Source organism: Myotis daubentonii, chromosome 4 (assembly GCF_963259705.1).
Source record: "Myotis daubentonii chromosome 4, mMyoDau2.1, whole genome shotgun sequence".
In the NCBI taxonomy this organism is placed as follows: Eukaryota; Metazoa; Chordata; class Mammalia; order Chiroptera; family Vespertilionidae; genus Myotis; species Myotis daubentonii.
Genome location: NC_081843.1, coordinates 78,730,160 through 78,757,475, shown reverse-complemented (window position 1 = coordinate 78,757,475; position 27,316 = coordinate 78,730,160). Strand labels below are relative to the sequence as shown.

The window sequence follows — 27,316 nt, the reverse complement described above, 5'->3', positions numbered from 1 at the left end:
ACGCTCCGCCCTCCCCCCGGGCTCCCGCAGTTGGTGCGGCCCGGGACGGCATGGCTGTCGCACTCCGGCCTCGGAAGCAAGCCGTGCTGCGGGCGCTGCGGGCCTTGGTGTGTGCTGGGGTGGGAGGCTCTGGCTCCGCCGGCTGCCGCTGCCCCCTCGGAGGTATCCGCGGGCTCGCGCCGTGAAGGCGGGGAGGGATGGGACCGAAGGGACCTTTACACCGCAGCGGGCATCACGTTGGAGAAGTATCAGCGCCACGGCCACTTACTGGCCTGGAGCAGACGAGCGTGGCTTCGCGCGTGTGTGCCACGATGACCCCTGGGTGTCGTGGACACCCACGTGCCTGGGAACCAAAGGACAACTGGGCCGGGGTCTTGACCTTGGCGCTGCGGCATCCCCTCGGAGGGGGCGACGTTGCTCACCCCCCTGGGGGTCGGGGCCGGCAGAGTTGGGGGGCAGAGTCCCAGCTCTGCAGCTAACGACCGATCGATCGGAAAGACCTTGAACAGGTTCCTTCCTCCCTACAATTAGTTATCCCTTCATCTCTTCGTGAAAATAAACTTGAAAATGCCGATGAGGGATACAGTATGGAACCCTTTGTATCAGGCATTATTCTAATGTATTTACAGACATTCCTTTTCTCCTTACAACACCCAGTGACCTGGTACCATTCTTTTCTCCATTGACAGGGGAGGAAACAGCTAGTATAATAGCTCATGTGCCCGAGGTTAGAGGGAACTGGTAGGGGAGGGATTGGAACACAGGCAGCCCCACAGTAGAGTTCTGCTGCCACCCTTCGTGTGGACTGGCTCTCCATACAGCGATCGTTTTTGTTACCTTTTAGTGCAGTGCCCAGAGCTTCTTTTGGTGGTTGATTCTTTGGCCACAGCCTGGCATCCTAAAGAAGTGATGTTTCCCAAACTCATCTTTTCTGCTAAGCTGTGGCGAGTGGTTTCTGATCTATCCTGAGGTTACTGAGAGTCCACATGCGAGAGGCCATACTCCTCATTTCACAAATGACAGGCCTGGGGATTCCAGTGGTCACGCTATAGCTTTTTCCACTGCACTGTATGCTTCTACCTAGATAAACCAAAACGAGATATTCCTGTTTTGCATTTAAACAATAGCCTTAAGTTTGTTTGTTTTAAAATCCCCTTGTTGTCCCTTAACCCGATGGTGAAAGTCTGTCTTTCAGATCCCAGATCCCTGCCATCCTATCCCCATACACAATTAATCATTAGCTCCTTTTGCACACATAAACATAACTTGTCTTTGCTGAGGATTTGCATTATCTGGTAGTTGGAGATGTTTTTTTCCCACCAGGGTGACTGTTATATTTGTACCTATCTAGACGAATTATTTATATTAAGTGAATCAGTTATTAGAGAGTCATGTTATTTGCCAAGTATAAAACAGTCAAAATGATATTAGTCTTTTCTTCCTCTATTTTTTAGCTAAAAGATATCTACTTACAGATAATGTTGTGAAATTGAAAGAATTTCAGCAAAAGAAGGTGGCTATTGCATACAGTCTTCCTGGTACCAGAGGTAATTGAATCTGTTTTGTTAATTCTTACATTATTCTGTCATTCAAGTTTTCTCTATTTCTGTCCCTGTTCAGTCTCTCCTTCAATGTCTCAGAAAAATTGAGATGATTTGTTCTTAGTTTCCTAGTCTACCCTGACATGCACCTTTCATCTCATTCTCTACTACTGCAGAGTCTACAGCTCTCCTTTTATTCCTTCACCCAGAATCCCAGAGAAGAACTAAAACCAGTCCTCCTGATCCATGCTACTCAAAGCTTCATGGATCAGCAGCCACTGAGAGGTTGATTGGAATGCCAAACCCCAGGCCCTAGGTGACTTGTATGCACAATGAAGTCCAAGAAGAACTGCTCCAGATGACTGGTGTTCAAACTTTTTGATGAAACCCTTAGTAAAAAAATACACTTTATGTTACATCTCCAGTCCCCACATACATAACTATATATAAATGCAATAAAATGAAACAAGACAGTGCTATATGTGATGATGCATGTTCATATTTTCTACCCTGTGCTGGAAAAGTCAGTAGGCTAAAACAAAGATTTATTTTAAACCTTAGCAAAATATTGACAATTATTGAGGCTGGGTGATGGGCACATGGGAGGTCAAACTACTTTTAGGTAGTTTGAAAACTTTTATTATAAAAAGCTAAAAATGCAACACCACCACGTAAGTCCTAGTCCTTTTCAGCATCTGAGAAATCTTGTTGCATTCTTTCCCCCGTCCTTTAAATCCCTTTGTAAACACGGCAAGACTCTCCTCTCTCCTCTTTTAGTAACTCTTTTATTTTCTTTATTCATTTGTTTAGCTCTTCTTCCTTTACTGTCAACTGTTTAAGAGCACCTATTTAACACTTCTTGCTTCTCTTCACTCACAGTCCAGCCCTCTGGAAACCAGTCTTCCTTCTCTGTTAATCATCTATATATATCAAAGCCTAATATGCAAATTGTCCCCATGGGAGTTTGATAGGGAGACCAATTGCTCGCTATGATGTGCACTGGCCACCAGAGGACAGTGTGGAATGAAGGAAGGCCCTGGCCGGCAGCCGGGGAAGGGAGGCCCTAAGCCAGCAGGTGGACACATCCCTCTCGCAGTCCAGGACCCCTCGCTCCTTACCACGTGCCTGCTCGCTGCTCCTTAGCACTGCCACTGCACTCACCAGCTGTGAACCTGGCTTCTGGTTGAGCAGTGCTCCCTCTGTGGGAACACACTGACCACCGGGGCCAGCTCCTGCATTGAGCATCTGCCCCTTGGTGTTCAGTGCACATCATAGTAACCTGTCATTCTGGCCGTTTGGCCGTAATGGTTGCTTAGGCTTTTATTATGTAGAATAGATAGTCAGCCATGTGTTACCTAATCCATCACTGTTTTCAGGTAACTTTCTATAAATATATCTTTTTTTAAAAAATATATTTTATTGATTTTTTACAGAGAGGAAAGGAGAGGGATAGAGAGTTAGAAACATCGATGAGCGAGAAACATCGATCAGCTGCCTCCTGCACACCCTCTACGGGGGATGTGCCCACAACCAAGGTACATGCCCTTGACCGGAATCGAACCCAGGGACCCTTTGGTCCGAAGGCCGACGCTCTATCCACTGAGCCAAACCAGTCAGGGCTATAAATATATCTTGTCCTCTTGACTAGACTTTGCTCTTTCAGGGTAGGAGCCATACCTATTGTGTATGAATATGTGATAAGCACTTACATCTTGATTGGTTGGTTTTAAAATACAAATTACATCTGTTGAAATTTTGGATTCTTAAGGTTTATTAAGAAGGACTAACAAGGCCCTAGCAGCCAGTTTTGCTCAGTGGATAGTGCATCAGCCCTAGGACTGAAGGGTCTTGGGTTTGATTCCAGTCAAGGGCACGTTCCTCACTTGCAGGCTTGATCCCTGGCCCTGGTCAGGAGCGCATGCAGGAGGCATCCAATCCATTGTCTCTCTCCCATGTGTTTCTCTCTCTCTCTGTCTCTCCCTAAAAGTCAATGGAAAAATATCCTCTGGTGAGGATTAACAGAAAACAAAACAAAAAAAGGATAAAGAAGTACAAGACGTAAAGTCATCCCATTGAAATCTTTTATATTGGAAATTGTTTAGAACTATTTAATAGAACAAATCCTCTTAACTCTACGAAGAAATAAAAGGAATGAAAATTAGAACAATAATGCCTGTGATTTACTGGCAGTTACTCTGCTGGCTCTGTGCTAAATGCTTCATGTGTATTGTCTCAGGATAACCCCATGAGGTAGGTGTTGAAGTATGGTAGCAATCATCTCAGGTAGAAACTGTAGTTTAACTTTAACCCTGCCGTTTGGTTTCTGTACTTATTTGCTTGCTAAAATAATAGAAAAGTTATTTTGATTTTCTGAATTATATGAATTATTCCATTCGATTGAATACCCTATTGATTGTAATGTGAATATCCCATTGGTTATGGTCATACTGATTATCGAAGCACATTCTTATGTACCTGGGAAGGACAGCACAATTATCCCAAGGTCAGAGGGCTCCAGATAATGTGTTCCTGTTGATTCAGTGGTCCCAAGACCCGAGGGCTCTACATAATGTGTTTCTGTCAACTCAGTGATCTGGAGACCCAAAACTATAATTTAGATAGCATGCTTAAGTCTGCTTCTGTAAACTGCTTTTTTGCAAACCAGGTTCCTCATTCCAAACCCTGGGATGTAATCGATACCTTTGTGATTTTTGCCTATACAAATCTGGTGTTATGGCCATCTTATCACTATGAGATTTGGGAGAGCAAAATGCCCCCTTATAGTCCCGGATTTGCTATAAATGTGACTCTTTAATTTGACTTCTTGAGGCATCCTAGTGTGATTTTTGGGGTACATTACAGCAGTGTCATGATCCTAACTTTACGTACAAGGAATCAGGTCTCACAGACAAGGGTCACCCCTTAGCCTGCAAGTGACAGAGCCTAGATTTCAGTCCAGGTCCTTCTATCGCTAAAACCTTTAACCATTATGTAGTTCTGCAAGTAAAGATGGGAGGGTCCACTACAGTATCAAACCCAGTGGGCCTTCTTTTCTTATAAATCCAGAGCAGCATCTGCCTCAGCTTCCAGATCTTGCATTTTCAATGTATATTGTGCCACTTCTTTAAGCAGCATTCCTGCAAAGCTCTGAGCCTTGGAGCAAATCCTGTGGACTTTTCTTGGCAATTGCCTCTCACCCCACATTCTAGCGAGAATACAGTTCCTTCCTAATGCCAAGAAGCTATGTTTCCTTTTGGTGTGTGATGGTCCCCACAGGTGATCAGACACAAGACAAGGGACAGAGACAGAGTATGATCACCTTGAAAAGAGTGCCTTTTTTATTTACCCCTATGCATTCTATAGTCCCGCAGTATGGTAACAACTGAGTAGAGAGAGACCAAGAGGAATGAAAGAGAGGCAAAGATGGGCCAAATGAAAGCGAAACAGACTATTTCTGAAACATGTTGTGGACATTTTCCTTTCAGTTTTCCTGCTAGGTGCCCTGCCAATTAATGGTTTAGATATCTTGGTTACATTTTCTTTCTTTTTTTCCCTCTCATAAGTCTCCTATAGATACAGTTCTTTGGGCTAAACCTCTGGGATACTTTCAAACTAGTGTGCATAAGAATTATCAGATATTAAAAGGCTAGATGCTCAGTGCACGAAATTCATACACTGGTAGGGTCCTTAGCAGCTGCCGGCTGCCGGCCAGGGCCTCCCTCCCTTCCCCTGGCCAGCCCCTCCCCCTGGTCAAACTCCCGGACAAACTCCCAGTTGAGGGGACAATTTTCATACTATGCTTTTATTATATAGAATACATATTCTTGTGCTCCTGTTCCCAGAGATTCTGTGTTGGACAGTCTTGAGTGGGGCCTGGGCTTTGCCCCTGTGACCCAGATACTTTGTGTCACACACCATCTCCGACACTGCCGGGGTCCAGCCCAGCAGTCCAGGGGTTCCCAAAGGTGTGGACGGAGTCGGGGAAGAATGAAGGACACAGAGACAGCGTTCAGATGATCAGCATAGCCAGGTTCTCTCTTTATTCTAGGTGGATCCTCCTGTGCCTGGCTGAGGCCACAGAGAGATCCAGAGGCAAGCTGAGCCCTTATTTTATAGTCAGAGGTAAACAAGGTAGTGGTTACCATAGTTACACTGTTCTTGTGAGTTTCACTTGTTTTCGCAGCACTTGCTGCACCTCCCTCAGCCTATTAGCTTCCCAGATAAGATCTAGGGAGCATCATAAGGTCAAGCCTAATTATGCTAAGAGGACTGTGCCCTCTAAGCTGGGACTTGTCTGTGACTTTGCCAACAGGTCATTCCGAGGCTTAACCCTATAGCCGCGCCCCACATGACACTACTCAAGGGGACCGGCCCATGATGGGAGCTGCGAGGCTGTGAGCCCCTCTCAGTGCCCCTTTTCGGTGTGCCAGGTTCTGGCTTCCCCTTCTCCCAGTCAACCTCAGTGATGGTCACCCTACTGTGCTTTCTTCCAGAAACCTATTTGAGCAGCTTGGAGGAGAAATTGACCCAGAACAAGCTCATCTTAAAGGAGGAGCTGAGAACCTTACTTCATTTATGTGAGTCCCGCGATGATGTGGAACTGGCTAAACATGTCATTTACAGGTGAGGCATTTCCTTAGAATTCTGCCAGTCTTTGTCTCTTCTTACTGTGTTCTGTTTCCTGAGCAGTTTCATCCACTTCCAAGGTTTAGGCATCACCGGTGACGGCCAAATCTCTTGTCCAGATGCCTGCCCTGGGCTCTAGGCATTTATATTCATTCTTCTAGCAAACACTAACTGGGTTCCTACTACATGCCAGGTGCTGGGATACAAAAACAGGTAATACATGCCCCAAGAAATCAGCAGCGTACTCACTAACTCCACTTAGACGTCCCTTAGGTCTTCACATTCAACTTACGCAAATTTCTTCCTTTTGCTGTGTTTTCTATTGCACTGAGCAGTCAGTCAGGGCAGATATCTGTGAGCCTCTTTCCCCTAATCTCGTTTGTGTCCCTCCCTGACAGGATAAGAAATCCGACTGCTTCCACATTCCTGGTGTCTCTCATCTCTGGCCTTGCTCTCTCTGTCCCTGTTCCCAGTGTCCTAGTTCAGGCCTCAGTGTCTCTCACATGGATGACCAGTGGATTCCTAACTAGTCTCCCTTTTCCAGGCGTATGCCTGTTCTGTGGTGTCTGATCCCTTGTCAGAGTTTCCCATGTCAGAAGGAGCTCACACAAAATCATAGTCTGCTGTTAAATCCAACAAAGGTTTTGCTCCCTTGGGAGAAAATATGGGCTTCATTTCAGAAATTAAGTTCATTGCTTCTTTTCACCATTCTTTAAAGATATATTTCCATACATGGGCCTGCATTTATATTATACATTTATAGGGATAAAGATAAGGTATTCATATATAGAATACTGGAAGAATATATACCGAAAGTTAACTGTGGTTCTCTGGGAATTACACATTTTACATTTTTTGTTTGTCTAAATGTGTACTTTCTGATTTCTCCAACTTGTCTATAGTGAACATTAGCAATTTTATAATGTGAAAAAATTAATGTTGTTTTTAAAAAGGACAATTAAAAACTAAGTACAGAAAAACACCAAAAAAGTAGGAAGAGCAATATATTCCAAGTTCTGTTTCAGGTGTCTCTAGCTGCATAACAAACCACTCCGTGGTTTAAACAGCCATTATTTATTATTTCCCAGAGCTCTGTGGGTCAGGAATTGAGGCCCGTCTCAGCTGGACAGTTCCTTGTTGGTGTAGTAGACTAAAGTCACTTGCTCGTCTGCAGGTCACTGGGCTGAGCTGGAAGGTCCAAGAAGGCGTCACCTGCATTCCCGATGCCTCAGTGCTCCTCCACCTGGCCCTCTCCTTGTAGTGTCTCACCATTCGTGAGTCTAGCTTGAGCTGCACTAGCCCATGGTCAAGTGGGAGCTGCAGGCCTTGTAGAGCTGCCCAGTAGTGGCACAGCTTCATTTCTGATGCATTCTCTTGGTCAAAGCAAGTGTCCGGCCAGCTCAGATTCACAGGGAGGGGAAAGGATTCCACCTCTAGATGGATGGGTGGAGCAGCTTGCTCATGCAGGGAGAGGAGGAATTAATGGTGGCCCTCTTTGGGCCTATCTACCACTTCTAAGAAACCACTGTTAATATCTTGATATACTCTTCACCCTTGAACAACAGAGGACTTGGGGCGCCGAAAATTTACATAGACTTAAGTTGTAAATTAACATCGTGGATTTACGACTGCAGATAGAAAATACATCCCTACCAATTATTTTCATACAAAGATATTATGATTTTGATAGGATCTATTTTACATAGTTGTAATTATTACTGTGAAAAAAAATATATATATTTTTGTTTTCTAGTTAGTATTATAGCATAAGTGTTTTTGCTTGTTAATCATATGCTTAGGAACCACATTTTAATGCATATACCATATTGCATCGTATGTTTGGTATTTTAATTAACTGTGCCTCTGTTGTTGAATGTCTAAATGATTTCTAACTTTTCATCAGTATGAATAGTGCCATGATTTATACTGGTGAAACTGTACGCATAAAACTTGTTCTTTATTTCCTTTTTGGGTTCAGAGGGAGTGAACCTTTTAAAGGTTGTCAGGATAAGCTGCCAGGTTATTTTCTGAAATTTATTGTGGTTTATAATCACACTATACCAGCGAACCTAATTCTGTTATTTGTAATGATTAAGTTAAAATCATTAAAAATAACAGTTGTAGGCTAAGTAAAGAAAATAATCTTATGTAGTTGAATCATTTAAGACCCTCTGGATAGCTTTACTACCCAAAGCTATCAGATGTTTAAAAGAGAAATAAAGCAGGATAAAAATTTGAACACTCTTTCCACTCTGTTTTTCTTGTGAACATTCAAAGTATGACTCATCCTTCCTTTATTGATGCTAATATTCTCTGCTCAGTTGCTGCCCTTCACTCTACTTGTGGACAGCTGGGCAAGTGGGAAGATGGGTGGGCCAGGGCCTAACCAACCCAGCTCCTCTCTTCTGAGACAGGCATCCCACGGCTGGGAAAAAGTATAGGGAGCTGAAATATAAGGCCTTTATTGGGCCAAAAGTGATGAGCAACCCAATCCCATCCTAATATTGACCATATTGGTTTACAGAGGGATTTTTAGATCCTCTAACTGGAACCAGAAGGTGATACATTATCTCTGTGACTTTCTAGGACTTTTAATTAGAATGAATGTCATTAAAATTGAGAAAACTTTTCTTTTTGTTTTGTTTTGAATCAGGCATAAGTTTCTCATGAGACTATTTACTGAGATATATTGATTTTTAAAGATGTTTTCCTCAGCGTGTCTTATATTTTATATGGAAGACTAGCTGTGTGCCAGGCATATTGCCTCATTTAATCCTCACAAAAACTCTGAGTTCTCTTCTTAGCTCCATTTTACAGATAAGGAAACTGGAGCCCACAGTGATTAATTAATCTTCTCATGGTTACAGAGCTGGGATTTGAACTGATATTTTGGAATGAGAGTTTAAAAATCCTTATTTATTACACTATATTGCCTTTTAATAACTTATTTTTCCAGTTTTATTGAAGTATGATTGACAAAAATGATATATATTTAAGATGTAACAACTTGATACTTTGATATAATTTAATTCTTAACTGTTGTAATGAAGCAATGAATATTTTTGTAGCTTCTGTAATTGGAATTTGAAATGTACCTTTAAAAGTACACATTGACATTCTATTTGGCAGTATATAATCTTAGGATGGACTATGACCTTCCTCGGTGATTTCAGCAGGTTAAAGAATATTCTGTTATTTATTTATTTTTTAAAGCTTTGTTGTTTAAAGTATTACATATGTCCCCCTTTTGTTCCCCATTGACCCCTTCTAGCCTGCCTCTGCCCCAAGCCTTCACCACCCTGTTGTCTGTGTCCATGGGTTATGCTTATATGCATACAAGTTCTTGGATTGATGAGTATTCTGTTTTTTAAAGTCAGAGCTGTCCCTGTAGTATTTGGGATTTATTCACATAATGAATGAATCTTTCTAAAATCTGATTTACATGTAGTCATGAGGTGCTTGTTCTGTTACCAGATTGTCTTCTTAGTGTCTAAAGCACAAAGAATTGGCTATTGAAAGTGAAGTGGTGCTAGCAGTTTGCAGAGCTGTGGTTCTAACTGGCAGGCTGGCCTCCGGAAGAAATCTCAAGCCACTCTCTTTGAAATTTGCCGTTTCCTAAACCTGAATTTTTAGCTCACATATGTCTTTCCCAAGGTGAGGATTATCTGCCATCCTAGATGTAGATGAAGCAGCCTTGACAGGGACAGAGCAGCACCCCACCCCTTATCTTGCTCCTCTCTAGTTGGGCCTGTACAGAGACAGTGCATTCTGATGGGCTCACAGATGCAAGACCCCTGCTCTTCTCTGACATATGCTCCCACTCAGTCAGTCCTATTGGGTTGTTGGTAACGTGAGAAGATGATTACAATGTACATTTTCCTCTCTTTTATTTCACAGAGTGAATGGGCCTCCAACACACCTTGTTTATTTATTTGTTTACTTAAGTGCCTAAGTTATTTCTGCACTCCAGGATTCCTCTGATTATCTTCAGTCTGCAAGCTTCCCCTCCAGACTGTGAGAGTACCTCATTTTTTGTGTGTCCCCAACACCTAGCCAAGTGCATGTCTCCGGCTGTCAATTCCTTTCCCTGCGTCCCACCATTTGGCTCATTGAATCATTTTTATTAACAGGTACTATGTAGAGAACAGAAATGTCACACTGGGAGAGTATAAGTTTGGACCACTTTTCATGAGGTTGTGCTACGAGTTGGATCTTGAGGAGTCTGCAGTGGAGCTCATCAAAGACCAGGTTATTGTCTTCTGCTTGCCTTCCCTGCCAAAGTGATTTCCTTGTGCTGAGGATAAGGTGTTTTTCATGTTAGGAAAGGCATCTATCTCCCATATACACATTTTTATTAGAAAAAGGCTGCTGGGCTGAATGAATGAGCTGTTCCCCGCATTTTTAAGGTTTCTTTGGAGCCAGTTCCTATGGAGAGGTAAAGGTCTCTTTATACAGATGTGGAAGAGGTGTAAGTACAGATTGCAAGGTATCTACCTACCTTGGATGTGTGTCCACCTGGGACTGACATCCTCCTTTTGAGGAGCTTTTGCTGGGGACAGTTTAACACAGGTTGCCATTTAAAGCTTGCCTTTCCTGTCCTTCACCTGTGCTTCTCTCCTCTTCTTGTACTTTACTTCTGGTTGAAAGCCACGTTGTAAAGGGCTTTTCCATTTTTAAAATGCTTTCACATATTCCAATTTTCTTTTCCTAAAAACAGTAAGAGCAATAATTATTTTTAAATTATTTATTGAATATTTACTATGTCCTCGGCTTAAGCACTTTATATGTTTCATCTGTTTCCCACAATAGCCCTGGTGAGCAAGATACTATTATTATTTATATTTTACAGAAGAAGAAACTGGGACTCTGAGACAATATAAACTTATCTATTGTCAGAAGCATTGGTTAAATTTTGGGGCTGGGGATGGCCACCTGGGACATGTTAGTATTTTTAGGGACCACCATAACTAAGTTGTCCTTGTGCCTCTTACTGTTTTTCCTATAAAGGGTTCTGTCCGTGGTGGAGCTGTTAACTCTCGGCTTGCCCCTCCTTTAAGAATACCCATGCATTAGAAAGATGACCATAGTATATTAGTAAGCAGAGAAAAGGTGGTTTCAGAACAGTATGGAGTAGTTTGAGCCCATTTTTTTCTAAAAGAAGAAATATTCATACATATTTACATTTCAGTGTATATGTATTAAAAATATGGAAGGATAGACACTGAACTGCTGCTTATCTTTAGGGGATAAAAGTGTAGGAAATTCTCATTTTTTACTTTAAACAGTTCTGTATTGATTGACTATTTTACAATAAGCAGGTCTTAATGTTGTAATTTAAAGAAAACAAAAGTTTTACTATAATAAATCATAGCCATGAGTATAGTGATAAAAACAAATAGAAAGTGAATGTAAAGTTTGTTACAGTTTTTAGTTACCTATGTGTGAAACATTCATGAATGGGTGAGCTTCCTGGAGTGGGATAAACTGGATTCCAGTCAAATGACATAAAACCTAATCCTGTTCCTCCTAACTTGTTATGTCCCCTCCCAGAATCCTGTGGTGTGGCCAGTGTGGTAGCCACTAGCCACATGCATCTCTGGAGCCCTTGGACTGTGACTATATGTATAAAAGCAGGTTTACAGTTGCTCATTTGGAAAATAATAATAAATAATGATACAGGAATAAACTGTGTTTTGCGTACTTAAACTGTAAACCTACTTTTGCCCCACCCTGTACATGATGTATTTCAGATATTTGATATAAAAAGGAGAATGAAAAGTACTTTTTAATGATTTTTTTAGTATTGATTACATGTTGAAATTATATTTTGGATTTACTGCATTAAGTAACATTATTAAAACTGATTTTATGTATTTTTTACTTTTTTAAATGCGGCTACTTGAAAATTTAGAATAGCATACATAGCTTGCCCTTGTGGCTGGCAGTATTTTTCTATGGGCAGGGGTGCTCTGATGGTTTCCCATCCCGCTTAGAATAGAACTCGGACCCCTCATCATTACCTAATGGGCCCTTATGGTGTCTCATCGCCTGCCGCGCCGCCCGCCCCCCCCCCCCCCCCCCCCCCCGCCCCCGGCTCGCTTCATTCTGGACCTTGCTCTTTCTCAGACATGCCAAGCTCCTGGCCTGAGACTGGAACGCTCTACACCTGCATCACCGAGCCTTTACTGCATGAAGGTCTCTTCTCAAAGAGCCTTCCCTGATCCCTCCCATCACCTTCTCCACCCCTCTGTCCTGTTCCATTCTTCTTCATGGCTCCTATTGAGGCTTTAAGTTAAGCTCCACAGGTGATCAGCCCACTGGTGTTCAGGGCAGGCTCTGTGTCTTGTTGTCACTTTTTGCTCTCAGCACCGAGACGGGAGCCGCACAGTGGGCTCTCAGAAAGGACAAACGGAGCAAGGCATCCAGCGGCACATTTAATAGCATGGCATTCAAGGTGCTGAGGAAAAATGTTGAGAACATTTAAAAATGTTTTAGTGAATAATTATTCACTAGATAATAATTATGATGATTAAAGTAAATTATTTTAAAAAGTGAACAATCAGCTCTGTTTTGTTTGCCAAAAGAAGGTACTTTACCAGTGTTCGACAAACTCATTAGTCAACAGAGCAAAATATCAACAGTACAATGATTGAAATTTCTTTTGAGAGCCAAATTTTTTAAACTTAAACTATATATGTAGGTACATTATTATTAACTTAATTAGGGTACTCCTAAGGCTTAGGAAGAGCCACACTCAAGGGGCCAAAGAGCCCCATGTGGCTCGCGAGCCGCAATTTGCCGACCACGGCTTTAGACATTCCTGCCTTAGTCCTCAACCATACTTCTAGCTGCCATTTCATGTTGTTATGCTGCCACCCAGGTCCCAGGACCACCCCACCAGTGTTGATTGGCTTGTTTCTTTTCTCCTAAACATGGCAGAATCACCATTCATGAATATGTCTTTCACCGTATTTCTGAAGAGATCTCTTACCAGACCTCTTGCCTCTTGTTAAGTATACCCATTGCCAAAGGCATGGCACCCAATAGAGTGGGCGGCATTTAAATTTTTTTGTAAAAGAAATCCTTGGTGTATCAGAAACTTATTAGAGAATTCAGGAGGCCCAGTGAATAAGGTGTGCACAAAAATAAGTCCTGGACAGATAAGGATATTAATTCCTTAATAGTTTTAACTTTCAAACAAACTGTATTGTTTTTCTTCATTAGCAATTACGAGGTTTCTTCTCAGACTCTACGTCATTCAATATTTTGATGGACATGTTATTTATCAAAGGAAAATATAAAAGTAAGTATTGTAATTTATGTTTGCTGAAAAATTCTGCTCTCTTTGCCTGTGTACCTGTTAGAAAAAGCAATGGACCATACAAACGTGACCTTAACATTCCTGAAGAGTACCTGAATCAGGGAGACCTCATTCTTTATGTGTGAAAACATTGTTGCATCTTATGTCATGCCTTAAACTAAACACCCCGGATTTTACTTATGCTGACATTATAGTAGGTTTTTAAATATTAGTTCTTCCTGTGTCATTAATTTTGAAATGTAGCTCATTGCTAAATGACTTTGATAAATAGCTTTTATTGTGCTAAATACACCTTTTAGTAGATGGTGCTGATTAGAACTCTGCGGATCAGCAGTAGAGGACTCTGAATTCACTTGACTGTATTTAAGAGCCGGCCCTCTCCTGACTTTCGGCAGGTGCTTTGGAAGTATTGATCGAGATGAAAAACCAAGATGTGAAGTTCAGCAAAGATACCTATGTCCTTGCTTTTGCGATTTGCTACAAACTGGTAAGACTGTCTCCTGTTAACCTTTAGAACATTGTGGATAGTGTTTGAAAAAGGATTCGGTTTTTTTTTTCTCTGCAGTAAAATTCAGTTCCTCGGAAATCAGTTTTCCATCTGGTGCAGATATTTCCATTTTAAATGTGTTCATTTTTAGAAAACTTAAGTTAGCCATGTCAGACAGTTTTATTATGGGAAAAGCAATTTCATTACTGTCACCCTTCCCTGGCAATTGTATAGATAGTGAAACAAGAAACAGTATGCTGGGCTCAAGCTCTGCTTTCGAGTGGTCTTGCTACAAGGCTCTTGCTGGACTCGGCTAGGCCAGTCTTCTCTGTGGCCCTCTCCATGGAAACCTTATATCCTTCATTGGCAAACTCAGGGGCTGCTTTGTCCTCATCTGTGAATTTATCTGTAATCACCTAAGTTGGAATCTCCTCCAACATCCCTAATGCTACGCTATTTGTCATGTATGTGACACTTGTAACACTGCCCACTGTTACACCACTAGAGTGTAAGCTCCTTGAGGCCTCTTGGTATGCCAGCACCTAACACCGTGCCTGATACACAACCAGTCTTTAATAAATGTATGTGACATTAAAATGAACTCTCTGAGGAAAGCCTGACTTATAAGTCCATATGTCATTGCTGTATCAGGATTGTTTCTTACACAGAGAAACTCTCTTGATTATTTAATGAATGAATGAATGATAACTGAAATGGTACATTGACTAAGATTCCATGCTTAACTATAGTCATTCATGCCATTTAAACTCTGGAAACTTAGCAAAACCTTCTTATGTGAGAACAAAGGAACACCAGGCAAGGTAGAAGAGCAGGGGCCACTGGACTTCCCTGAAAGGTGAAGCAGTGTCAGTTTTCCCAAACAAGAGAGGTAGTTGGGTTGCAGTGGAAAGAAAACTAACATGGAAATGGAGAAACTTGGAGTCTAGTCTCAATTTTAGCATTAACTGGCTTTAACCTGGTCACTTTCCTCATTTGTGAAATGAGGGGCTTGGATTCAGGGGTCAGCCAACTTACTCTGCGAAAGGCCAGATAATAAATATTTTAGGCCACATGCAGTCTCTGTCGCATATTTTTTGTGTTTTTATAAACTTAAAAGGGTAAAAAACATGTTAGCCATAGGCTGGACTTGGCCTGAGGGTCATGGTTTGCTGGCCCTGGGCTTTTAGATGCTCCTTTCCAAGCACATCTTTCTGAGATCCTGTGAAACAGAAGCCAGTAGAACTCACAGCACTTGAGCGTCAGCTATTCAGCACGGTGACACCCAGTTTTCTGACATACTTAGAGAGGCCTCCCTGAGTGTAAACTGAAGTGGGGAGAATTTACTTCTACCACTGACGGAGGGCCAGAGGACTTTTCTCCCCTGTGCTGTGCCCAGGAATAACTTGTTTCCCTCAGAGGAATCTGGAGGTGAAAATCGAACTGCTCAGCCATTCCAAGTTCCAGGCCAGTTCTGGGAACTGTCCTCTCTCGTCAAGTTCAGGATTTACTGTAGGATTTGAGTTGTGAGTTATGTCATGTCAGTTGTACATAGATGCAAAGCTGATGCCGCTCTCATAGCCTAGTCCACCTATAGCATGAACCAAGGAGAGGATTCAGCTTTCCCATTGCTGTCTGCTGGCTTTTGCTTCAGTCACATTCTTCGAGGGGTTTTTGTTTGTTTGTTTGTTTTTAAGTTTTCTGATTGTCTGGGATTCTTTCATGATTAATGTTTAAATTGGTGTTCATGTTTTCAGATATTTGACTTATGTGGATATTTTCAGATTGGAAATCCCCTCAGGAAAAGTTGTCCTGTGTTGCTGAGGTTTCCTCTATTATGTGATAGGCCAAATCTTTATACTTTTATGTTATGGGACTGATGTCTAAAAACCCATCCACCCAGATACAAAGAGACCTGTATGTTTGCTGGTGAAACTGCCCCAAGTCAGAAAATTGACAAAGAGCTTTAAAAATAAAGTTAGTTTAGATTTGAGCTACTAACATATAGATAACCTGATCTATTTGCAAGTAGTCTCTATATGGATCTTAATCATTTAATAGGCTTGAGGTAGGCTCTGGGATATTCTTGCAAAAGGAAATCTGAAATACTGAGCACTGTTAATCATTTTATTCAACTTAAAACTTCATGGCATTTATTGATTGAGCAATCCCATCTCCTTCTAGAATAGCCCTGAGTCTTTTAAAGTCTGCACCACATTAAGGGAAGAAGCCCTAATCAAAGGAGAAGCCCTTGCCAGGAGAGCATGCTATTTTGCTGTGGCACTAGCTCTGAATCAGGTAAGGCTTCGGGGTGCCCATACCTGAACTGGGAATGGGAAGGATGTTACCGCTTTCATTTCTTTTATTTATTTTTCCCTTCTGGCCATATCAAAGAAAATAAAGAGACCAATGCCTTTGGTGCCATGGCAACCTGCATCTATACCTATGCTTCCGAAGAGTGTTTCCATTTACAGTTAAGGGCATTGCTATTTTGAAGGGACTGGCTAAGATCTTGTGGAGAATCAATGGGGGAAGCTGGCCTCTGAGAGAAATTTCTCAAGTAATGAAAATGAAAATTTTAAGTAATCTATTTACTATATGATGTTCCTAGAGAAAGTGTAATTTGATGTTCTCCAAAGCTGAAACACCTCAGATGACTGAGGACTCCCACAATGAGCCCATTGTAGAATTGGGGTCCATCATATACTAGTAGTTCATAGTTAGACCCAAATACTCTTATTTGGAAGAGACTTGAGTGATCTTTTAGCCTCCCCCTCTCACCGGACAAATGGAAACAGCTGAGGCCCAGAGAGAAGACAGGACCTCCCTATCTTCACACCTCAGTGAAGGACAGTTAAAGCTGGAACCCTGGAACACCTCCCTTGAAGAGCCCCTCCCAAGATGTCCTACTCCAAAGCCTAAGAAAATGTGAACTACTTTACGCTACAAATATGCACAGGCTTTATTCTCCCTGGCCATTGGGAATGGGCATGGAATTGGTTTTCAATGAAAAGTCTCTTTGCTGCTGCCATAGTGACATACTGCTTCCTGCAAATATGGCTTATCTACGTAAGTCCTTGATTAGCTTCATCTTTGCCACCAAAAGGATCCAGAGAACTTGTCATTACTAGTCCTAAACTCTGTTACATCATTGTAAATGGGAATTTAGGTTTTGTACTTCAGGTTGTGCCCCTCACCTCTGAGAATTACTCTGTGGGCTCTTTCCGAGAAAGGCAGCAGTGGTCTCCTCTCACTTCTTTAGACAACCCATGCTCCATCTCCAGGATTCCCACCTCTTCTGTGGTCTGAAGTTTCTGCTATGTTCTAATTATGTCAGAGATTGTCAAAGATGGGTGTGTTGTTGTTTTTAAAGCTCATTCCAGTGGGAGAAGGGGAAATGTAAACTTTATACCTCCCTCTTACAAATTGTAACTTTGGTAGGGTATTAAAACATTTAGTAACGTGACACTGTTGGACACATTTTATAGAATGTGCATTCTTGATTACCAAAAATCTCTTTTTCTTTGTGGATCTCAAAACCCTGGTGTACCACGAATAGGAATATCCCGACGTCTTTAAATGGTCTTTATGATAGCACGGTAATGTTCATGTGACTTAGGTATGATTTGTTTTTCTTCTTTCTAGAACCAAGTGGAAAAAGCTACATCCATTTTTTCTCAAATCATGAAGCCAGAAAGCATAATCTGCGCCAATTTAAATGTAAGTGACTTCTTTATGGTTTAAAGAAAGGCTAGAAATGTACTAAAATGACATCTAGAGTTTTTCTCTGTGTATAATGGCTTGATCTCCCAAGGGCTTCATTCAATTTATTCATTTATTGAGCTCTGTGAAAGTTACAGTATGGCTCTTGTGAGAGGAGTCAACACAGCCTTTGCTTCTGGGAGTTTGTTAATAGGTGGGAAATGTAGATATGCTTAGGTATTAGACATGGCTAAATGCTACAGGCATTAACACATGACTACAGAAAGTGGTAGATGTAGAGAGAAGGGAGATAGACCCTCCAGTCTCTTTACTAAGACTTGAGAGAAACCTGTGTGCAGATTGTATCCTATCCATGTACGTAACTCATGGAGTATATCTGTACTGAATAAAATAGTGCTCACTCAATAAAGGTTGTCTGTGTTCATTCTCATGCTGCTAGCTAGCCATGGCCCATCTGCCCTGGTGAATAGAGTCACCTATCCCTTCCTTTCCCAAGACTGGGTGTCTAAGCAGACAGGTCAGAGTGGGTGGGTAAGCCTGAAAAGCTCATAGGCTCAAGCAGGTCTGGGAGGCCAAAGTGGCAAAGGTCCCAAGTCCAGAAGTCAGGCTATTTGGGCAGCCAGTAAGCCAAACAGACTTGGGGGCCTCCTCTGCCAGCAGGTGCCATATGTATTTTAACTTCTCTGCTTACTACTGGATATGGACAGCTCTGGGGATCCCAAGTATGTAACTGCTTCTGAGAGAGAGAGTGGCCTGCAGGTACCCTCATTTCATGATTGGACAGGAGTAGAATTGCTAGGATTCCAAGTGGTTCATAGCATCATAGGAAGGAAATACAGGCGAGTGTGGTGAGTGGAGTTTTATGTGGACTATTAGAGTTGATGTGAGTTTGTGGGGATCAATGATTGGTGGTGAGACGTTGAAGGGAGTGAGATTGGCAGGATTTTAATATAATTTAGCTAAGGTACCATCCTATACACTTTATATTTGTTGGTTCACATTATACAACATTGTCAGGACAATATGTATCCATATTATACCTGTGAAAACGACGATTCAAAGGGTAAGTAAATTACCCAAGTTCTCACAGTTAATTACATAGCAGAGTCAGAGTTTTAACACCAACACATCTGTTTGACTGCAAATCCCAGGGTCCCCCCGCTCCAGACCTGCAGGGATAAGGGCCGTGTCTCTTCTCCAGGACTGCTCTCTCAGCTCCTCCTGAATAATGAAAAGAACATAGGACTGGAATTCAAAAATGGAATCTGCTTTCGTGCACATATTCCGTGCCCATGCCTTTAGAGTCCTCGTCTAGTTCAGTCCTTGACTATCTCTCTCAGTTGTTATGAAAATGTAGTATTTTTTTTTCCAAATGAGAAAGTGCTTTGGTGGAAGTGAAACATGAGCCTGTTGATAGTGAAGCTGTCCATTCACAACAGGAGGAGAAATCTGAGCGAGGTGGGAAGCGCACTCAAGAGCCAGGCGCTGGACCAGCCCCTTTTCTCTGAGAGCTGGAAGGAAAGGCAGCTGGTAAATGTGGTGGAATGGGCATGCTTCAGGCAAGGACGATATGAGGAACCTTGAGCTGATCTTGACTATGAATCATCTTGATTGGGTCACAGATTTATCTGTTGTCAGGAAACTTAAAGATAGTTTTATTGTTTAAAATTTTTCACTTGGGAAATTTTTCCAAATGTCCAATCTAAATTTCTCATTTCAATATAAGCCTATTTCATCTTCCTCAGGACTGATGAAAAAAGAGATGGTTGACATTCTCAGATTTAATAATCTTTCTAATTCTAAGTATCTGTTATTAGAACAGGTTTTTTGAAAAAAATGATTTAATGGGCCTAGCTTCTCCAAGACTGAGTCATCTACTTGGAATCCTTAAGGGAAATTTGTTAATTTTTAAGAAATGGAAACCTGACGAGTTGGCTGAGTAGAGTGTCTGTTCAATCAGTAATAGCAGGAATAAATGAAGTTTTTTCCTGATCTACTTTAAAAATTATGCCTTATATTAAAATCTTTCTCTGCTGCCAATTGGAATTTGCATTTACCCAATTATTCCCCCTCAATTTCTTTTTATTGAAATTGCTCCTGCTGCCAATATGACCCAGAGGATCTAGTTTCCCATTTTCCCAGCTATATGTGTTATATATTGAACTAATTTAGCAGATAAAATCAAAGCACATCCATGTTGACTTTGCCCTTTTAGTCTAAATTTAAACCCATGCATCTCAAAAGAACTATGGCCCCCTCTTTAGCAACACTGTTCAGTATCAAAGGATTAATTTATACTTGCAAATACGTCTGAAAGTATCAGATACCAACACAGGGTAACTTTCCACTGATTCTATTTTATTTCTGATCATTTCTCTAGAAATCTGTCCCAGATGGAGACTAATTTTGGAATTGAATTACCTTGCAAGGGAATTGACAAGTGGTTAGTTTTGCTGCTTTTATCATTTATTTATTGACACAGGTGAATGCTTTAATGCCCTTTTCTACTACTGACCAAGGTCACCCTAAAGTTCTGGCTCATGCTGGGAAGTCCTTTAGGCTGCACAGGTAGGAAAGGAGACAGGACTCACTGCTCATAAAGCCTGTTGTGGCAGCACCTCACCTGTACGCATAAAGAATTGCTTTTGGGGGGGAGCAATGTAGACTCTAAAAACACAAGAGTCTGTACAAATTAGAGGTTTTCTCTTTCTCTCAGGTAGAAAGCCAGAGATGGTCAGTCTAGGTCTGGTGTGACATTCCGTGATATCCTCAGGGACCCAGCCTCTCTCTGTATTTCCACACCACCATCCTAAGCACGGGACTTCCATCCATTGTGTTGCTATTCCAGCAAGAAGTAGGAAGACTGGAGAGGACAAAGAAGTTACCACCTTTTAAGAGTGCTTTCCTAGTTGTCTCAACCAAAAATTGGTATTTATAAGTTATTGTCCAGAACTTAATTCCATGACCTCACCTAGTTGCAAAGAAACCTGAGAAGTAGAGCCTTTGAGTTCCATACGTCATAGCATCAGTTAAAATTAGGGGGTTCTGTCATCAAAAAAAGAAGGGCGAATAGATATTGTTTATAGCAGTCTCTACCATGCTAGGATATTCTACTTCAAATATAGCAAACTTTAAAAAAAAAAAAGAGAGAGAGAGAGAGAGAATAAAGAAATGCAAATTTCTGGCATGTCTAGGGCTTCTTTTTGGTCAAAGGTATCTGATGATTTGTCAGCATTTCCCAAAGCCTCAGAAAATCAGAAGTATGTGTTCTTTTAATAGTTTTTCTTACCCAAGTTTCCCTTACTCCTTGCTAATTCAATTTTCCTAGCCTTTTGTTTGACATCTGTAAGATTAAAGCAATGTGTTGTGCCCTGCTTTAGCTTTTCTTAATTGCACCCTGAGACCTCAGTTTGAAACAAGCTCCTAGCTTTAAATTTTCTCTTTGTCTTTCATCAGTAACTGCCTCATCCATATTGCCCTTCATCAGTATATTCATAAGGTATTGAACCTTACTCTTGAAATCCCTACTGAATCAGAGATAGTTGTTGGAGACAAGGAGAGAAATTAGGAAAAAATAGGAAGAAAAGTTGAAATCTTACAGGAGCACATCATTAAAAGTTTGTAGTATGGAGCTCCAGGAGGTTTATCATTGAAAATGGCTGTGCTCCCCTTCTCCTTCATTAGTTTGAGGGTCTACCAGGTGCCAGGCACTGGAGATGTTGCATTTAATAAAAGTAGATTTGTCTTTGATTTCAATAGAACAGTCCACTGCCAACCAAATTCAGTTTTTATTAACAAGGGTGTTAAGAACTATTAAGAGTGGCGATTTTACCCTCCTTCCAAATTATGAGTTATCTTGCAACAGTTTTGGGTGCTGGTAGAGTATATGAGACGTCAGAAAGTGAGGATGTTGTTTACGCACAGCAATAGGAGTAGCAAGAATATTAGCATTTTTGCATCAGTTCCCTGAGCCTCAGTTACATGGGGTGATGTGAAGAGGTCTACAGTATATGCCTCTTGTACACACTGGGTCTTACATTTTAAGAGAGGAACCCTGAATTTGGGGAACCCAAATCTGTTACAATGGGCAGTAAGCATCCCTGCCCTTTGCTCTGGGTGAGACACTGTGTCTGTCTTCCCAGACTGTTGGTTATGCAAACATCTTTGAGAAGATAGTTTGGAAAAAAGGCTATCAATGCTTCTGCTCAAATGTGAGAGACCCTGGAGGGTTGTCTCCCAACAGAGGGTATGCTCATGATTTTGCCTGTGCTTTGGGACACTGAACTTAGATCAGGGCCTTGGGATTTAGTCTACTTAGGATCATTCCATGCGGTTCTGCAGGACCAAAGGTAACCCCTTATCCTATTCAATTGCTCAGCAAACATAAAATGTTAGAAATGGACTATTGAGAGAACTTAGCTGGTTTGGTATATAAAAGGAATATCTCTTCCAAAAAAATTACCTTTCCTAAGGATCAAGAGCCTTAAAAATGTTTATAGCTTTTGACTTTGTAATTTCACTTCTGGGAATTAAGTCTGAGAAATTAAGTTTATTTTTTAAAAATGCATGCACATTTATCAATATGATAAAGCATGGTGCTAATTTGTTTGGTGCATTATTTATTTATATGATGAATTGCTATACATGCACATTCATCATTATAAAAGAGGTGTTCTTTTGTTCTAAAATGTCTTTTTAATGTTGTAAGATAATGTTCTTTGTGTGATAATTGATAAAAAGAAGAATCAAAATCTGGGGAAAATTAATATATTTGGAAGATAATGCATGAAATTACAAACAATGGTTAACATTAGTTGGTAAATTCTGAGTTATTCTCATTTTATTTAAACTTTTCTATATTTTTCCAATTGTTCTAATAAATATTGGTGATAAGGGGGAAATGTGTTGCTTTTCTCTTATGTTGTTTCTGTCTGATGGAAGGCAGTTAGTAATATCATTTTGAAAGCCAGGTGCAGTACCCAGTTTTGAAAGTTCCTAAATAGAGGTGCCTCACTAGGATTTTAACCAGCTCCCACTGTTACCTGCAACAGCCTATTCTCCTGGAATTTCTCAACCAAAAATTAATAAATGAAAAAAGGTAAAGGTATCATTTACCCGAGAGCCGAGATTGTCTGATTGTCAGAGCCTCCGAATCTAGAGGCTATAGGAAGAAAGTGATAGTAATGTCACTTGGGTAAATCTTCTGTGTGCTAGCATTTTATTTAATGTTCACAATAACTAAAAATGTGAGATGTAAAGTTTCCCCCCTCATTTTACAAATAAAGAAATTGAAAGAGAGATTAAGTACCGGCCAGTGCCACACAGCTAATAATTGCCAGTGCTGGGAATCCAGCCCCAAATCTGTGTTCTCTCCATTTCTATCCTTAGGCAAGTGTTGCATTTGTGGAATTTTGATTTGTTCCTGGAAAACAAGTTTTTGCTGGCGGACACGCATTTGAAGGATTTTTTTTGAACTTGTGCAAGCAAATGGTTAGGAAATAGCATGAAAACGGGGTAGATGCCTATAAATATAGGCTTCTGTAACTGGCTCAGTTTTGTTTTACTTGTCTTTTTTTTATTCAGCTTATGATCCATATTCAGTCAAATATGTTGAAAACCCTGATAGAGATACTAAAGGATGCCACAGAGGAAAATGTATCAAAATTTGTGAAAAAACTTAAGTTCTCAGAAGAAGTGGTGAGTATGTGGTTGCTGCAGAAATCATTAAAAGGTGAAGGGCACACTTTAAAAAGGCCCCTCCATGTCCTGGCTGGTGTGGCTCAGTTGGTTGGGTGTTGTCCTGTGCACTGAAGGGTTGCCAGTTGGATTCCCAGTCAGGGCATATACTTGGGTTGCGGGCTTGATCCCCAGTAGTGGGTGTGCAAAAGGCAGCCAGTCTATGTTTTGATCTCACATCGATGTTTCTCTCTCTCTCTCTCTCTCTCTCTCTCTCTCTCTCTCTCTCTCTCTCTCTCTCTCTCCTTCTCCCTTCCTCTCTCTCTAGAAAAATCAATTAAAAAAATCTTTAAAAAACAAAACCCAGAGAAGGCCACCTCCTTAGAGAGATGGTCACATAGGGCAACCTCTCTGTTGTTCCTATTGTCAGGCTTCTCTCTGTGGGTACAAAGATTTTTTCCTTCAAGCATAATATATCCTCTAAAATGCTAGGAAAACTTTTCCCCTTTACATTATTCTTCCCCCACACTGTTTTCATGGGTCCCAGCCCTCTTATTCCTCTCTCCTCAAGCCTCCAATACCTTCTCCCCACTCTGCACTCTCAGTTGATGAGCTTGTTTCCTGCCTCATGGAGGAAACAGGAGCAATCAGAGGAGAAGTGCTGCCCATCGACAGCCTTCTTGTGCTCTCCCTGTCTGCTCAGCCTTCCCTCCCGAAGCCGTAGCGGCCGCTCCCAGTTGTGCCCTGGAACTCATCCCCTCTGACCCACTCCAGGGCACCAGTTCTTTTTAAGAACATTAAGAAGTGTTTAAACTTGTTATCTGACAGTTCAGTGGGGAGACCTTGTTGAAAGGAAGGTGTGCAGGGTTATGATATATTTAGAAGATGACCAAAGGATACTAGTATGGTAGGGACCTTGATTACAATTAAATTTTCATCAAGAAATATTGTTAGGTTATATTGTTAATAAGTATTGAACTAAACAAAATGTTAATTTGTTCAGAAAGTAGCTTCACATTCTAATTTAGAGCTCACCCATTTTTGTAGAATTAAATATCATTCTATACTTATGACTCTAATATTTATACCTGTAGTCTAGACCTATCCTCCATGCTTCATTCTTACATATCCAACAACCTCTTGACAGTTCCACCTACATGTTTCGAGGAATTCAAGTCATGTCCAAAACAGGACTCTTGATTTTCCCTCTGCAGATCTGTCCTCCCATCTTCCCATCTCAGCTAATGACATCACCCATCACCAAGTTATAGAGCCCAAGTTGGGAAGATGTCTTTGATTCCTCCCTTTCCTTCACCCCCTCAACAATAAATCCTTAAAAGTTTAAATCTAAAATGTATCTCACATACATCTACTCCATCTCTGCTATACGTTTCCCAGTACATCATCCTCTCATCTGGGCTAATGTGAGGGCCTCCAGATCAGTCTCCACATTCTCGTACCCGTCAGTTCTCCACACAGCTTTATTATAAACTGAAATCAGATCATGTCCCAGTTTGGACCCTCTGATGGCTTTTAGAATAAATTCCAAAGAACTTACCATGGGCAACACCAAAGCCAACATTCAAGTGATGATTGCAGGAAGTGGGAGGAGGAAAACCAGGCCAGAGGGAAGAGGGTGCAAAGAAAAAGCAAGCGGCCTGTAGCGCTGCATGTACTCCGCGGTATAGAAGTCCCTCATACTTGTTTTCTACCATTAACCTTGGCCAGCAGGACACTGAGTAACAGGGACATGGCCTCACCTCTTCTTGTGAGAATCCGCACATCCAGTCTGTCTCCCAAGACTGAAGGTGTCTTCATTCTCACCTCAAACACACTCTGAAAAACACCAGAATGGAAAGTGTTCCTAACCTAACACAAAATGTGTTGTTGTTGTTTTTTTAAAGATTTTCAATCTCTGAAAAAACGCAGACACAAAAAACAAACTTACCATGCACTATAAAGCCTTATGTAATTTGGCCCTGCTTCCTGTTCTGGTCATTAAATTGGGTAAACTTGTTCCATTTGTACCATTTAACCCTCTCCCCCCACTTTTAAAAGACATTGGGCATGATTTTCAAGCACTAATTCTGAATTTTGTGTGTAGCTTGTGGAGTCCCTGAAGCTAGTCATACCTCTGTGTGTCCCAGTACCCTGGTTTTTACCTCTTTAGGTACACGCTTACATTTCTGTCCCTGCTTCTTGGAGGATAGAAAGAACAAGGGAAGAATCTTCCGTAGATGTAATGATTTGCTTTTTTGTGTTTTTCCAGCTGGCTAACGTGAGGAGAAAAGTGAAGGATGTGCCTGCCCTTCTGGCCACCTTTGACGAGCTCTATGGGAAACTGCACATAAACGGCCAGGTCACCACTCACAGTTTGGATGCTCTGCTCTGCCACACCCCCAAACAACTGAAGTCCCACATGGCACTAATAAACAAGAGGACAGTTAGCCGCCGGACCTTCCAGCCACTCAGCCAGTCCTTGTGGGCTGAGTAACCTTTAGTCCAACCCCCCGTGGGGTGGGTCTGAGGTGGAGGGGACTTGCTTGTAGTGAGTTATTGGCATCCTAAGAAATCAGGCACCGAACTCCAGTGGACTCTGTACTAGCATCTGGTCTCCTTAATGTCCGGGTTCATTGAGTGCTGGCTTGCTGACCTGGGAAGTTAATCCATTTGAGGTCTAGATACAAGGGTCAGAAAGCTGAGCTCCCTCAGAAAGAGGCTTGTTCTTGTCAACTGCTGAGGATCCTTGAAGGAATATGGTCAGAGCCTGCAGTCCAGCTCCCAGCACCCGAGCACCTGATAAGCAAAAGTGGAGGGAATTTCACTGCACACGGTCAGTTCTGACTAACTGAGGAGATGGTTACTTGCTGAATTCAGACATTCTGAACCCCAAGGCCACCATGCTGGGAAGTAGCTCAGGATTTTCTCACTGCTTCTGTCATCATTTACCCGTGACCCCAAACAAGGTACGTGGGCCCTCATTTGCCATCTGTAAAATAAGAGTGCCTGTAGGCATCGTGTATTGATTTGAATTTTTCATTCAAGTTTCAGTAGGGTCAAATTTTCTCAAAAATTAAAAAAAATAAAAACGGTTCCAAAAACTTCTTAGGATTATGTTTTGTTTTCTCAGCAGTACAAACAAAGCCAGAATTTAGCTCTCGGGACTAGTCAGTAAGCCAAAAGTCAAATGATTACTGCTTTGGTCATGGGCAAGCCATGTGCTTTTCAAAATAAGTACCAGTGAAAACCACATAATGCTCTCTGGATTGCTTAGTTTTCTATGTGGGTCATAAGTACCGTATTTGTTTCTATAGTTCATCTAGTTTGTTAATGGGTTTCTCTTTTCTCTTTATGGATTTTTATTTTTGGTAAAAAATAAATGCATCACAACAGCAGGTCAGCACTTCCTCACACTGACCCGTTACTTACTGTCTGAAATGCAGCACCTGGTGGGTTGGGCCTGGTGTTCCGAAGGCCCAGGTGATGTTCGAGCCTCAGCCGCCTTCCTCGAGGGCTGCAGACTCTTTGGTGCTGACCAGAACTTTATCAATATTCTGAGGCAAGAATTGTTCACAGAATCAGACATTTTAGAGGAGGAATCTTCTGAGTCTCCTAATATAATCCCCTCATCTTTCAGGTTGAGGAAATGACTTGCCAAATTGGGATAGTTAGTTTGCGTTGGAGCTGAAGTTCAAATCCAGATTCCTAGTCTCGTACCCTCCCCCTTGTACCACATTATGTCTCTTCAGAGAAGAAAAGGGAGAATCTTCAGAGACAGGATATTAAGGGCTCCACAGCTCACTGTGGGGCATGGGCACACCTCAGCTTCCTTACTTGTGAGACCAGAGGTAGCATAGTGCCCACCTCCCAGGCTTGCTGTGAAGATGGAATGAGATAGATAACGTTGCAGGACAGCGCCTGGTACAAAGTAAATGCTTTGTGAAC

General features: G+C 41.6%; 1 protein-coding gene across 4 annotated transcripts; it reads left to right on the top strand.

Moving 5' to 3' along the window:
• The first annotated feature begins 29 nt into the window (after positions 1 to 29).
• On the top strand, positions 30 to 26,475 carry PTCD2 (pentatricopeptide repeat domain 2). Of its 4 annotated transcripts, XM_059694368.1 has the most exons (10): positions 52 to 107; positions 1,455 to 1,547; positions 6,035 to 6,164; positions 10,298 to 10,415; positions 13,392 to 13,470; positions 13,884 to 13,975; positions 16,157 to 16,270; positions 17,618 to 17,692; positions 23,279 to 23,392; positions 25,641 to 26,475. In XM_059694368.1, the coding sequence occupies exons 4-10, from the start codon at positions 10,356 to 10,358 to the stop codon at positions 25,863 to 25,865; spliced, it is 759 nt and encodes a 252-aa protein (XP_059550351.1). In that variant the 5' UTR covers positions 52 to 107; positions 1,455 to 1,547; positions 6,035 to 6,164; positions 10,298 to 10,355; the 3' UTR covers positions 25,866 to 26,475. The 4 variants fall into 4 exon arrangements, with proteins under 4 accessions (XP_059550348.1, XP_059550351.1, XP_059550349.1 ...); XM_059694365.1 differs by lacking the exon at positions 16,157 to 16,270 and having other exon boundaries at positions 30 to 162; XM_059694366.1 differs by lacking the exons at positions 52 to 107; positions 1,455 to 1,547; positions 10,298 to 10,415.
• The last annotated feature ends 841 nt before the right edge of the window (positions 26,476 to 27,316 follow it).

Excerpts from the sequence above, each read along its gene's own strand:
- PTCD2 (XM_059694365.1), top strand. The coding sequence starts at position 51 with ATGGCTGTCGCACTCCGGCCTCGGAAGCAAGCCGTGCTGCGGGCGCTG. Across the intron at positions 13,976-17,617 it reads TTGCGATTTGCTACAAACTG|AACCAAGTGGAAAAAGCTAC; the intron begins GTAAGACTGTCT and ends TCTTCTTTCTAG. Across the intron at positions 17,693-23,278 it reads TAATCTGCGCCAATTTAAAT|CTTATGATCCATATTCAGTC; the intron begins GTAAGTGACTTC and ends TTTTTTATTCAG.